The sequence below is a fragment of the Numenius arquata genome, chromosome 15 (genome assembly GCF_964106895.1).
Source record: "Numenius arquata chromosome 15, bNumArq3.hap1.1, whole genome shotgun sequence".
Lineage (NCBI taxonomy): Eukaryota > Metazoa > Chordata > Aves > Charadriiformes > Scolopacidae > Numenius > Numenius arquata.
This window is the reverse complement of record NC_133590.1, coordinates 4,109,227-4,124,027: the sequence shown is the minus strand read 5'-3', so window position 1 is coordinate 4,124,027 and position 14,801 is coordinate 4,109,227. Positions and strand designations below refer to the sequence as shown.

Genomic DNA, 14,801 nt, shown 5'->3' with positions numbered 1-14,801 from the left:
CTGGCTTTATTGCTGTCATTAGTGTGTGCTCATCTTGTGACCTTGTAAAGCCACCTTTGCATCCCTACCCCTCAATTTCTACCTGCAATGTTCCTGTAAGCCTTAGCACCGCCTTACGGCATGACCTACCTCCTAGTAATAATAACTTTGATCTACGTGGTGTGAGCGCAAATATTATTTTATTCACAGCTCCGGTTCTCAACCAGCTCAAGGGTGGAGTCTCCCAAGCCGTGTTATTGCCAGTCCCGCCAAAGGATGTGGCTAGGACCTTACTGAGCTTTTCCAGTGTAGTTTGGCAAGGGTGTGGTGCAAATCCATCTCCATCCAGTGACCTTGCCGTAGGGTCTTTGACCCCAGCGGATGCAGCTCAAAGGTTCCCTGTCGGCGAGGCTGGCGCTGGCCCAGCGTGTGTGAGGTAGCGTCTCGGGCTTGGTGTCGCACCAGCGCGTCGTGCATTAATGACAAGAGGTCTCATAAGAGCTTATGAGACTTTACGAATGTTTTAATAGGCTCAATTCATTAAGGCTCCTGCTTTAAAAGATTGAGGTGGAACCATATGGTCGCTCCTGAGGGTCTGTACCACCGAGTGTCAGTAGAAAGACTCCTATGGACTTCAGCAGACCCCAGTGGGCAAGGAGGTACTTGATGTGTTTTTGGAAAGAGCAGAGGAAGAGTTTTGTCAATGTAGCTATAGAGGCATGGTCTTGCCCTTCAGGAAGAGCATTTTTCATGATTAAGGTGGCACAAAGGCACTGGAAAGGCTCTTGCCTTTTCCTGCTGTAGGGCCAGGAGCTGGAGTAGCTCGGATGATACAGGCATGTTCCCCAGCAGATACGTGATACAAACAGGGGCTGCTGATTCCCAAACTCGTTGGACCAACGTACAGTGATCCACATCATTCCCACACTGGCCGGGAAGTGAAAGTTACCCTTGAACGTAGCCCTGCAGACTGTCTGTTGACCAGTAGTGATTTGGAGATCACAGGTTAGGAGCCACTAACTAGCTAGGTGAAAACAGGACACTGGTGTCAGCTGATACAGGAGGAAAACCAAGCATTTCTGCAATGAGAGGTAGGGTTTGGTGTTTGGTATAGGGTCTAGATAGTTTGATTGTTATTTAAGCCCCGAACATTTCCTCATGTTAGATGATTTATGAAGAGCATATGAAGAGCGGTTGAAGGAGCTGGGACTGTTTAGTATGAGGAAGAGGAGGCTGAGGGGAGACCTCATCACTTTCTACAACTACTTGAAAGGACACTGTAGAGAGGTTGGTGCTGGTCTCTTCGCACAGGTAACTAATGACAGAACGAGAGGGAACGGCTTCAAGCTCCAACAGGGTAGGTTTAGACTGAACATTAGGAAAGAATTTTTCACAGAAAGAGTGGTCGGGCATTGGAATAGGCTGCCCAGGGAGGTGGTTGAGTCACCATCCCTGGATGTGTTTAAGAGCCGTTTAGATGTGGTGTTGGGGGATATGATATAGGGGAGAACTTTGTAGTTCTAGTGTAGGGTAGATGGTTGGACTCGATGATCCCACGGGTCTCTTCCAACCTGGATGATTCTATGATTTGGTCCTGAAATTTTGGAAATGGATCTTTTTGAAGGATATTAAAAAAAACCCACAGGGTGCAGTGGGTGTGTAAGTGTGCAGATTCTTATCTTAGGGGAGAAGTATGCATAGGCAAGTGTGATGCTTTGGATCTGCATCGACTTTCCTGTTTTTCTGTGCCTTTTGCTCCCAGCGTAGCAAAGACTGTATGCAAAGAGGGGGACACTCCTGCGTCCTCTGTGTGAGGAAGCCGTGCTGTTTCCTAAGGCAGTGTTTCTCGGATGTTTTGAAAACGTGACCCTCTTTTGGCTCCTCGTCTCTGTGGGACTCGGAATTATCATCAGGGCAGTTCCCCCGGGTGAGGGTGTGCCAGTTGCTGGCGTTGCTGGCTACAGGTATAAATACCATTCCCCCTCGGACAAACTGGCTGTTTTCTGCAATTAAAAGCAGTGGGCTGTTTGCTGGCTAATGTAGCACTGGCAACCAGTCATTACAAATGAGTTCGCTTTCCACCTTGCGGAAGCTGAGCTGCAAAGTTCGAGGAGGCACCGATTTCGCTGTAGAAATTGAAGACTTTACTCATTGAATCAAGGCTCCCAACATTTTGCAACCGCTCACAGACTGGGAAGTTCAGTTTTAAGGGGGGGTGTGTGTGTGTGTGTGTGTGTGTGCTCACGCTGAGATCCTCTCATGTGGGGGTAGGTGCTTTACTTTGCTGTTCTCCCGTGGTAAAGTTGGTTTAAGCAAGGTGATGGATCTCTTTGGGTTTGCTGGTGGGTACAGACCAATGCACAGAGAGTCACCCCACAGTAAGAAAATTGAAAGGGTAATTTTGTAGCACTTTTGCCGGCCCTTTCGTAACCAAAGACTGCATAATTTGCCTGCACCATGATTCCTGCCTTGGTTTGGAGATCTGGGAGATTTGCCTACGGGTCAGCTGAAGAGGAGATTACGGGAGCAGCGGGTTGTTTGGGTGATAGCAGCAAGACACAGAGCCACATGAAGTAGCTCTTGCTTTATGCAAAACACTGTACAAACAGTAACAGAGCTGTTAGCTTGAGATTTGCACCCCGTGGCCCCCATTTGTCACTCCTGAATTTCAGCATCGGTGCTCATGGCTTTTCTCCTTCTTCCAGCTGTGCGTGGTGCTTGAATTCCCAAACTCTGTACTAGCGAAGCTGCTTTAGAGGTGATGCTGTTGTCCCTGGAGGATAGTAGCCACCCCTACAGACAGTGGAAAGCAGCCAGGTTCAGAGGCAGGAGCTTTTTGCTGGTGAGGAGTCCAGCCTCACCTCTTGCCTGTCTTTGTTTCCCCTTGTAATTATTCACATAAGGGCATATTCTGCTTATCGCTTCTAATGGAGGAAGATTTCTCTTCCTGGTGATATTCTTTTATAGTCAAGCTATGTTGTTTCCCATGCCTTATAGTTTATCGGTGATTTTCTTTAACACTGCAGCTTATGCACATTAAAAACAGGATCCAAGTGCAGAGAGACCCTCCCCACCATCCCCCATATATTGTTATTGCTTGTATTGTCCTTCCTGGCTGCCCCATCTGTCTCCATCACCTCTTGTCACCTTCCATAGTAATTCCTGCTGATTAGCAAAGGCCTTTATCAGCTGAGACTCTTTGGCAGCCAACTTCAGCCAACAGTTCTGACTCTGTCACAAGTTTCTGCTTATTAAAAAAAAAAGTCCTTCCCCCTCCCACCGGTGGAAACAGCATGAATCATTTCCCTCCCCTTTCTTTGTCAGAAGCAAATACCATCAATGTTAGGACCCTGGCACTGGCTTTCTGACTCCAGGAAATCATGAATGAAACAATCCATGGAAACTGGAATGCCCATGTAAATGTAAGACATTATTTTATAAGGAACATGCCTCTTTTTTGGCTGCTGTCAGGTTGCCATCTGGTTGACGATCACACGTACTTCCATGAGAAACATAAATTTCTTCTTCTGTCCTGTAGTGCTGTGCTGGTGAGTTATCTATTATACATTGCAAGGTGGCAATGCGTCTTTAAATGCTCCATTTGGGAATTACATTGTGTGACAGGTGCCAGAGAGCTTCGTGCAGTATCCTGGGTTGGATGTCACAGCTTAAATGGGTTAAGGGGAATTTGTGTCATATCTAATTGCGCATCTGTGCTTCTGCAGTGCATAAAAAGAATAATAACAGCCATGTGTAAGGAGTAGAAGCCTTCATAAAAATACTTGAGCAACAAAATGGGTTTAGTTACACTGGAGGAAGCTGCGTAGCCCAAAAGGAGAAGCTGTAACTGTGTGAGGGCTAAATTCTCTTCTCTAGATTCATCTGCTGTGACTCTAGGGGCTGTATAGCATATGTCCCCCTCCCTTGAAGATGAAAGACTGGACTCTTCTGCTAGGCATGCCCTTAGGGACTTGTACTGCTTCTCGGCCTAGTGATGCCTGGTGCTGTGCTGCCTCCAGTCCATGCTCCACAGTGTCACCAAGCCCACCAGGAGCTGGGCTGCTTCTCTGCATGGACCTCATCCTTCCCCATTACAAAGCATTAGGCTATGGACCTTTCTGGTATGTTCAACAGAGACTTGGGGGGGGGGGGCAGAGTGTTGGGATGCTTTTAAGCCTTTATTACTCCAAGTGTGAGGTTATGCAGAAATAAAATTGTATTCAGAGAATACCTTTAGGCTTGCAGAATCAGCAGTTGCCAGATAGACGGTCTCCTGCATAGCTTTATTCTTCCTACTTTGAGCACCCGCTGTGTATACAGGAGGAAACTGGGGTCTTGTGGGAGAAGGGGTGTGTGGTCGCGGAATTAAAGGCTACATCTATACATATAGACAGAGAGATGAAGGGATGACTTAAGATGTCCCCCACAATGCTAAACCTGATACTTTGCCTCTTATCCACATTAATTTCCTAGGAATAATATTTTCTTTAAAGAAAAAAGGGTAAAAATAAATATTGTTATCCTGCATTAGCAGCAGGGCTGGAGCCCTGGGTCTTCTCCACATCTCTCTTTCCCAGTGCTGCAGTCCTCAGAGTCCTTCCTAACATGTGCCAGACCTCCCTTAGCCCAGTTTGAGCCTGGCACATCGGTGAATTTAATACTTGCACGAGGCAGTGCTGTCCTGCGTAGCTTACAGCTTCCCATCTGAGACTGAGACAGACTTCTCCACTTCCTAGCCGGGCTGCAGCATGGTTAAAAAGACGCTCACTCTTCTGTAAAACAGGGCTGTGGTGCCTGAGTAGGCTTAGAAGAGCTGCAGTAAAATTCAGGAGAGAGGAAGCAGCGCTGTGTGTACTCGCATAGAAGTAGATCCCTTCCTTAGAGATGTGGAAGCTACCCAGAGGAAAAGCCAAGCGGCACGTAAACCACTACTCCACCCTCGTAAGGAAATTGCCTGGGCTGTTCTGCATTTACTGGCCACCCCAGAACTTCCCCGCTTCACGTTAGTGCTGCGAAATGCTCCTTTCCACTGCCACCCTGAGGGCTCCCCGCTGGCTCTTATGTGCCCCCGCGGCTTGGCTCTTTACCTGCTCTTTATTTCTTTCTGGTGATAACGGGATGGTCCTCACTACCTCGCTAGTCACAGCCTTCCATTAAAGGGGTCTGTGGCCAGTGCACCCACTTGTAGAGTGTAAAGGAGTGTACAGCACTCGTGTCACCTTCCTTTTCCAGTCCTGTGGGACCTACCCTGGTTTCAGAGGAAGACAGGGAGAAATGGGGGAGCTGGAGGAAACACTAGTAACTCATACTGGATCTACAGTCATTCCTTCTGGTTGATCAGGACAGATTCGGATGAGCTTCTGTTGGCAGTCTGTCTTCCCAGAGAAGGGGAGAAGCTGGGCATTTGGGAAGTTGTCCCTCCTTAGAGGTGCTTCAGTGCCCCTGGCAATGAGGCTTCTCTGCCCGAGGACCCCAGGATTTGTGAGGAGGTCCCTCCTTGCTGCCCACCAGAACTGGATGTGATGGCAGAGTGTCCTTGTTTCAGTTCTCGCTTTTTTCCTTGTTGACTACTCCATGGTGCTCTAAACTACTGCTCTAAACTGCAACTTCTCCAGGTCTCAGTTGTGAATCTTCCCCACAGCCCTCACTGAGCCTTTTCCAGCTTCCAATAGCAGCGGGAAATATCTTCCTTTTTCTGAAGGGATAAAAATGGAAGCACCTTCTGGGCTTTGCTTCATCCTAACACCACAGCCATCCTGATATTTTCCATCTCCTTTTAAGGACTGAATTAAGATTCATCATATCCTGGGGTCTTTTTTGTACTCTGTGTTTAATATAACGTTCTTTATTATATTTATCTTGTTTCTTATGTTTGAGTCTTTCATTTATTATATTACTTTGAAGACTGGGCCTCCCTGTCTTTTTAGGAAAGCTGAATTGCATTTACAGGAGATCTTTAATGTGTTTAAGTCTTTAGTTCCTTTATGTTTTCATATGGTCACCGGTTTGACTTTCGACTCGTGGCTTGAACTGAAAACAGGAAAGCCAGAAAGTGAGAATGTTTCCAAAATGTCGCTTTCTCTGTGCAGTATATTTATAAAAGTTACAAAGAAATACCAGAATCTCACACACCAGCATTTCTGGAGCACTGAGAAAGGAACTAGTCTTTTCTCTACAGCTACCCCCACAGCCCTACCACCCCAAAAAGCAGTTGTGCGGTACAAGTACAGCGTGATCCTGGAGGGTCCTAGAAATAATAAGAAATGTTTTGGAAGTGCAGGTAGTTCTCCCCATTTACCAGGCAGAGAAGCAGGAAAGCAGCAATGTTTTGGCGTGTCCAAAGCAGGTCGGTGACATTTTCCTTCTTCAGCAGCTTTCCACTAAATGGCTTAAGCTCAGATGAACGTCTTAGACACCTATTGAAGATTTCCCCTGAGCTCTCTGACCACGTGGCATCACGTCCTAAAGGGATGGCTGAGCACCAGCTTTGTAATGAGATAACCGCAGGGAACCCAGAGAGATAAATTTATGGCACTAGGAAATGGCTTTACCTCACAGGACAAACTGTTTTGCTGCCAGAATTGGGGATGGAGATAAACCACTTTCTCCTGTCTGAAACAAAAGGCTTTAACACCTTCCAGATTAGCAGCTGTGGAGGAAAAGGCAACCAAAAGGGGCAGAGTCTGGGAGAGCTTAGAGCCTCTGCTACTGGTCTGTTAAAGGCTGCCATTTCATTAACCTCTCAGCTTGTGTAATCATGACAAAATCAAAGCCACATATTCAGATTTTGGATCTGATTTCATTTCTTAGTCCATTTTCTTATCCCATGATCTATGGATGAGTATCTCATTTGCCTGTTGGCAGAAGAAGTTTGGAGCAGGGGGTGGTATATATGTCAGTGGGTTTTTTACATAGATATTTCATGGACTAAATAATGCTGGCAGATAGTATTTTCTTCCACCACAAGGAGAACATATAATTTATTCTTGTCGCATTACGTTAAAAGAAATACAGCACAAAAGAAAAAGGGAAGAAAACCACCAAAAAAGGATATGAAGATATAATCCCTTCAAGCCAAAAAAATACCATCACATCCTTGTGTGTGGGGAAACTCAGCCCCTAGATTATTTTGATAAACTTTGCTACAATCAGTTTCACACAAAACCCAGCCATTTGTTTAATCTTAACTGGCTTGCAGAAATGTCATCCAGCAAGGACACTGAGGTTATTATTTTTTTTTACTTTCAAAAAAAAGAGAGTTTGTTTATTTTTCTTCTATTATTTGGTTTCCCTCTGTAGATTTATAAGGGCTCTGTCACCAACAGCTTTGTATTTGCTCGTGAGCTGGCTGTGTGGTTTGCCTGCCTGCAAGGGTAGGAGCATCTGCAGTGGGAGGCGGTTGAGTGGGCAGGCACAGGGGGTTGATGGAGCCCGCATCCCACCCCAGCGATGCTCCGTACGCTGCCAGCGCGGATGTGCCAAAGTGGACCTGAAGTAGAAGGGAGTCATAGCGTAGTGTCGGTTCATTCCGGGATAATGCCATCGCTAAAAGGGAACCAAAACTTTTTGCGTTCTGATTTCATCTACAGGATGAAATCAGAAAAACTCCCTCTGCCCCGTGAGTCACTGCAGTCCCCTTTCGGCAGTGACGGTCGCTGAGGTTTCACGGAGCTGCTGTCCCTGTGATAGCTGTTGGCCCTGTGCTGCATCTCCTCTGCAGACATAAGACCAGCAGCACCCAGCTGCGAGAGGTGCCATGCTCCCTTAATAGCTCTTGTCCCACATCCCTCCATCACCTGCCCCACAGTGTGTTCCTGTGCAGTTTGCTCCGAGGGCAGGAGCGGATCTGCTGCTCACACCTCCTCCATATACCGTCCCATCTGTCCTGTAGCGATGGGGGGCTGCAGTCATACAAAGCTGCTGCTGTGCAAACTCTCACAGAATGATATGGGGTTGGAAGGGACTTCTGGAGATCATCTAGTCCAACTCCCCTGCCAAAGCAGGTCCACCCAGAGCAGGTTGCACAGGAACGTGTCCAGGTGGGATTTGAATGTCTCCAGAGACGGAGACTCGACCACTCCCCTGGGCAGCCTCTTCCAGGGCTCTGCTACCCTCACAGGAAAGAAGTTCCTCCTCTCCAGTGCTGGAACTCCTCCACTGGGGCCATAACGGGGTTGGCTCAGCCCCCGGCACTGCCAACAGCCGTGGTTGGAGCCAGGGATGAAACCCTGTCTGCCAACCTTTCTGCTGGGTGTTGTTGCGCTATCCCATGTGGCAGGTGATGCCTCTAACCCTCCCCTCTCATCTCTTCCCTCCTCAGGTAAGATCTTGTTCCGGAGGAGCCATGTCCGAGACGTAGCTGTGAAGAGGCTGAAGCCCATCGACGAGTATTGCAGGGTAAGAGCTGCGGGGAAGGCGTCTGGCAGCCTTGCTGCGAGGGGCTCCTGGCCACCGCCAATGCTGGCCCTTCCCTCCTGGATACCACTAAGAGCTTCATCTCTGTTGAGTCCATCATAGTGAAGGATGGTCCTTCCCAAACACCACAAGGGCAGGTGAAAACAGGCCACTGGTTGCTCCCAAGGGTCCTCACAGCATTTTCCCCCACAAACTTTATGCACCAGCTTGGTGCCTCATTTACACAGTAAAGGCCGTAAGCCTCATCTGCCTGAAATGTGGGTTTTATTTCAACTTCAGCCTCCGTGAATGCAGGAGTTGAAGCACAACTAAGATGGCGTTTTCTTCCCGTCTGTCCCCCAGTGCCACACGAGGGCCAGGGCCGGCTGGCACAGCACTGGGGGTGGACCGGCGGCTTCCAGGAGTGCTTCTCCTGACGAGTGAAAGCCTGGAAATTTATGGCAGGACAGACAAGCGTGGCTGTGTTGAGAAGAAGGTCAAGTCACCTAATCTTTCCTTTCTAGCTTAGAGTTTATGATTTGATGATAATTAATCCTCTGACAGTAGATTAAAAGTTGTTTCTGAGCAAGGCGGAGACCCAGTTTTTGTAGAAGTATCGAGCGTGTCAGCCAGCGCATAATTTAAGCCCCAGACTTCCTCTCTTATTTCCCGTGGGGTTTTTTTTCCGTTTTTAGAAAGCTGGAGAAGCAGGTGGAGGGGAAAAAAAAAATAATACATTCCCAAGAACTTCTCCAGTCAGACGTTTGCTCATCCAAAATTGGGAGCAGATCGCCGAAGTGCCCCGAGGCGTGCTGGAGGCGGGGGTCAGTGAAACCCCTGCCATCTGCGCCCCCCCGGGCGAGGAAGCTGTGATTAAAGTCTTATCTCATGAGATCAGTTCTTTCTTGTGCGACAATTAACGCACTGTCTTCCTGCCGGCGGGATGAGCGGCTCTCTTTAAAATATGTAGGGTCTCGCTGGGTCCCCAGCCGCCCTCCTTCAGACAGGAACTGCCGGCGACGCGAGCGGAGAGGGCTGATGTCAGGGTTCACCCGGCAGATGCGCGGTGGAGAAAGGGGTGACTTACGCCGGGGGCGGGGGCAGCTGCTTCTCTGGGACCCCTTTGTCTGCGCCCCAGACAGACCCGACCTGGCCCGGCTGGGCCCGCCGGTCACGGCCGAGGGGTGTGTTGTGGCGTCAGACGCTGGCACGTTGGTTGAGGCAGCGGCGCTGTGATTGCCGCCCTCCTCCTCGTTGCTTCCTTTCTTCTCTCCTGGAGAAGTCTGCCTCAGTTGGCTCTGGTTCAGATGGTACGGGGCAGGTCTGCTGCTGCTGCTGCCCAGCTCAGAGGCATGGCTGGATGCTTCCCCAGAGCCAAGCTGTATCTTTAATCTATTTATTTAGAAGGCCAAAAGCATCCTGGCCTGTGTGAGGAGCAGCGTGGTGAGTAGGACTCGGGAGGTGATGGTCCCTCTGTACTGGTCACTGGTGAGGTCCCACCTCAAGGGCTGGGACCAGTTTTGGGCCCCTCACCACAAAAAAGACATTGAGGGGCTGGAGCGGGTCCAGAGAAGGGCAACAGAGCTGGTGAGGGCTCTGGAGAATAAGTCTGATGAGGAGAGGCTGAGGGAGCTGGGGGGGTTCAGCCTGGAGAAAAGGAGGCTGAGGGGAGACCTTCTCGCTCTCTACAACTCCCTGAAAGGAGGCTGTAGCCAGGGGGGGTCGGTCTCTGCTCCCAAGTCACAGGCGATGGGACAAGTGGAAACGGCCTCCAGTTGCACCAGGGGAGGTTCAGATTGGAGATTGGGAAAAATGTTTCCATGGGAAGGGTTCTTAAGCCTTGGAATGGGCTGCCCAGGGAAGTGGTTGAGGCACCATCCCTGGAGGGATTTAAAAGACAGGTTGCCATAGTGCTTAGAGACATGGTTTAGTGATGTTTTTTATCAGAGTTAGGTTGATGGTTGGACTAGATGATCTTGAAGGTCCCTTCCAACCTAGACAATTCTATGATTTGTTAATAGGTTCTGCTTTTATGAGCATAGACCCAGCTGTGTTGGGTTAACCCAGTTTCCCCCAGCCCAGCGTTTCCCATCTCCAGCAGCAGCCACAGTGATGCCCAGCAATGAGTATAATAAACCTAGAGTGCCTTCTCCAGAATATTATCCCAGCTTCTAGTAACCTCTGGGCCATAAGTTTCTTGTGCCTGATGTGGTGTCTTTTTATTTCATTTGCAGTTTACTGTAATTTGTATTTAGTTTGCCTCAGTACTTCACAGTAGAAGATGTTTAAATCTGGATGGCATTGGAGAGTGAGGCTTGTAGTCACTGAAAAGCTTGAGCAGGTGTTCCATCTCATGTCTGCATGAGTGCTTCGTCCTCCATAGTGTCTTTCTGCATGGGGTGTCAGGTCTCTGTGAAAGAAGGCCCAGGCTAACTCATCCATCCCCCTGGGATGTATCTTGTTGGAAGGTGTATGACCGTGGTTGTGCCTGAACAGTCTGGGCTACAGGGAGGTGAGTGCTTCGGCAGTGCTGGGAAGCAAAACAATGCCAGCCTTTTTTTTCCATCCTCTGCATTTGACTCCAAACCCACACCCAGACATTAATTTCTGTCCAGTGTGGGTGGCAGACAAGCTTGTGCCCACTCTTCAGAAACAGTATAGAAGTAGCTATGATGTCCTGCCTGTCATCAGATCCAGTTATGGGCTGATTTCTTCACCTTCTGCTACAGCTTTCTTCTAATTACAGAGAGTAGATGGAGATGGTAGATGGTCATGCCATTTCCTGCCACAGGACGTTGGCAAACTGGCACGCAGTTGGCAATCTGTGTAAATAAACAGAGGGACCTGGGAGTTGCAACTCATTCCTCTCCCGACCTTTCTAAGTCTGCATATTTTATGAGAGTAAGTTTTACTTTTGAATGTTTATGGTTCATCCAGTTTGCATTTATTCAAAGAGTGATTGTCCTATGTTATTGCTGTTCCAAACCTGTCCCAGGATATGAAAGTCCACAAGACTGAAAATAAAGATGAAAATCGGGCACTGAACTTCAAAGGCACAAAGAATTTAGGGATACAGCTTGTGGAAGGAGAGGCTCTTGGTACAGTGAAGTCAGTGGTAGTTCTGTTACTGACCTTCAGCAGGGACAGGATTTCATCTCTGGGGCTTAGCAGAGGCGTAAAATTAAGAAATGCTTTCTTGCTACCTTCACTGAAGGTCGCCACTTACAAGGTTGCTGGGAACATGGCCTTCAGAACCTCACTGTAATCTTTCCATCCTAATATGAAGTTAACCAGGAATAACAGAAAGCTGTGAGTTGGGAACAGAAAATCAGGTAGTGGGTCTGAACCATAGTGGCCTTCACCACTTCACATAGTGAACTTCACCAGCCTAAACTAGACACAGGGTCTAGTTTCTACATTCACCTGCGATGGCAGAGGGAACCTGAGTGACTTGCTTAGCTCCGACGCTAACTTCTAGAAAGCTAAAGTGAAATGCAGAGTGTAAGAAGGGAAAATGTGGTTTTTTTTCTTTCTAATAAAATAATATTACTCGCTGCTCTTTCCTACTCTGAAGCAGCTACTGGCACATGTGCGTGACTTGGGAGTGGGATCATGCCCACCCCTTTGGAAGGTGTTTTCTGCGTTTCTTCCCCTGTCCGGTGGATGTTTTGGCTCTTTAGAGAATTGTATAGAACTGTAGAGCATGAGCATCATTTTGACAAGTTCAGTCCTACTTCTATAAAAGATTAGTGCAAAGCTTATGACCCATGCTAGTCCTAAAATAGGTAGCCAGAAAACATGCCTAATTTTGAAAAATTTAGAGAATTCTGCTGGAATGGTGTGGGTGAAGCTGATGGAGAAAATCTAATGTGGGATAATAAAATGAATAAATGAGACAATAGACCTTTATCCACTGGAATCCGAGAGGAAGCAGAGGAGGGGATGCAAAGTTGGTGGTAATTTTTTTGCCAGATGAGGGTTCTCCATGCATGTCACCTGCCCTGGAAAGACAAAGCACAGATGGGCCCTCGCAAATGAGCAGTACAAATGTCCGACCATTTGTTGTTTTGTTTTTGCAGCCTGTCTCTGACAGAGCGTGGAGATTTGCAGGGCTGAGAAGCAGGTCTTGACTTCTGCTGTTTGGATGTGTTGTGGTTCCTGCACCAGGCACAGGAGCAGTGACAGGCAGAGGCCCTGGGGGTTTGTGGGGAGACTTGGCAGTAAGGGGAGGTCCGTAGAATGTTCTGTATCAGGGACATGAGCCCTCTGCACCCTAGAGCATGGGCCTCCCGACACCTCACACCTGGGTGATTCTTCCTTGCATTGTACCAGCTCAGAAAAATGCCATCACAGAGGTAATTAGGTCAGTGTTTTTGCTCAGACCACAAGAAACTTCGAAGTTGCAGTGAAAAACAGAGGAGTGGGACACACAGGGGAAGATTTCGAGGACTTTTCTCATCTGTAAACACGAAAGTGCAGGGTCTGGATGTCCTTACTGGTAACCTGAGGTAGTTACCAAACAAACTGCGTTTTGCCAGTAGATGTGTGCTGCCCACTGGAATTGGTATCTCTGGATAATTTCCCTCTTAACTGTAAGCTTGGAATTAGTTTAGTGTGATCTAAGGTCTTCTGGGCTCGTTGGGCCTGGATTTCTTAATTTGTTTAGGAGTTTTTGCCAATCTGAAAGAAAGAGCAACTTCATAGCCTCGCCGCGCCTTGCCAGGGGCATTTAATTTATTAAGGTTTTGATTTCTCAAACACACCTCTGGTGTGTGCTTGTCCAGTATGTACCGTCCTGTGTTCAAGAAGGACCTCGCAGGTCGGTGGTTCACAAAACCACTGCTCTCTCCTTGCACAGCCCTCTGGGAAGACTCGGGCCAGCATTTGCAGACTTGCAACTTCGAGCCTGTTGATCATAACTGAGGGAAGCATCTTTGTGCAGGGAGGTTCTAAAGATGTGAAGTCCCACTGTCATAAACACCTGAATTTGTCACATGCTGTCCCAACTGGAGGTGGATTTAAGTAGAAGCTTACAGGCTTTTCTATAGTGAGGCTTGAGTACCCAATTACATGCCACCTAAATAAAAAATAGATGAGCATCAGTGCCAGGAAATATTGGTCATTCTTTTATTAATGTTCACAGTGTGAGCCACAACACTTCAAAAACATAATTACCTCCCTCTTGGTCTCTCAGTCCTGCCTCTCTTTCAAGGTTTAATTCTTCAACCTGTCAAGACAAATACACAAACGTTTCTGTCTCTATCCATTGTACATTGTAAGCTAGTGCTGATTGAAAATGGAGTAATAGTTAGTCCTGGTCAAGAATGGAAGAATTTAAGTGAAAAGCTTTCAATCTTTGTTATTTTTTAATCTACATTTCAGAATCCTGATGTGTTTTGACCAGCTGCAGTAATGAGAGTTAATGATTTGCCCTGCCCCTCAGCACTGGGAGTAGACCCTCACTTTCCATTGCCTTATGGTCCTTCCATGCCAGAGGCCCAGAACTATGTCCCAGTTATTTCCAAAACTCTGCACCCTCTTTCCCTCCTTCCCTCAGCTCTTCATTTATTCCTGCATCTCCCCAATTCTTCTCCAGTCTGAGTGTCCACCATGTACTCTCCATCCATGTCTCTGACATCCAGTGTTTGCCATCAAACCTCCACACTTCAGTACTTTGAGTTCAAGTTACTGAGGCTTTCAGCAAAACAGAAATGGGAAGTGTTTTCACATAGGTAAAACAATTTATTTTTCTGTTCTGAGAACTGGAACTATTTTAATTGCACCTTCCCCCTTACTGGACTCATTGCCGTTCCCAACTGTCTGACACTAATGATTAACCTTCATTAAAATGATGAGCAATTGAGAAGAGGATACTTAATATGAAAAGCCGGGGAGTCATAACCATGCGGTACTGTCAGCTGTCTCTGTGTGTTTGTGTACAGAGCTGGGATTAACCCCACTGAACATTAGGGAGCCAAGAGAGATAGATATACCTGAACTCCCTCAATGGCTTGCGGGGAGACAGTCAATGATTCACCCCACCCAGGGCTCGACGTCTATGGTGGGGCAGACAGAGCAGCCTCTTTCTCTAGCGATTATACAAATTGATAGACAAGCGTGACCAGTCTCCCATTTTAGACATATAAACTTCAGTGGGGTGAGTATCATACACACACACCTACGCACATGCTGTGCATCTCTACATATACATGTCTGTGCGTCTGTTTTTTATGAATGTATCTCTGTAAATACAACACACAGCACTCAGTGCATCCTCGCAAGTGCCTGCATGGTTTTATACCCGCGTGCACATGTATTTTGTGAAGCCTTTGAGCTGTAATATCGTCCCACGGAGCCGTCTGCAGTTCACGTAACCTTAAGCGATGAAGCCCTGCCTGTGCCTGGTGCTCTGTTTGCCTCGAATGCCG

General features: G+C 47.7%; 1 protein-coding gene across 2 annotated transcripts in view; it reads left to right on the top strand.

The window, feature by feature from the left end:
- SH3PXD2A (SH3 and PX domains 2A) overlaps positions 1-14,801 on the top strand; it is a 272,406-nt gene that overhangs the window by 109,067 nt on the left and 148,538 nt on the right. For both annotated transcript variants that reach the window (XM_074159062.1, XM_074159061.1), the window contains exon 4: positions 8,300-8,376. In XM_074159062.1, the coding sequence (XP_074015163.1) occupies positions 8,300-8,376 (77 nt within the window). The remainder of the gene's footprint in view (positions 1-8,299; positions 8,377-14,801) is intronic.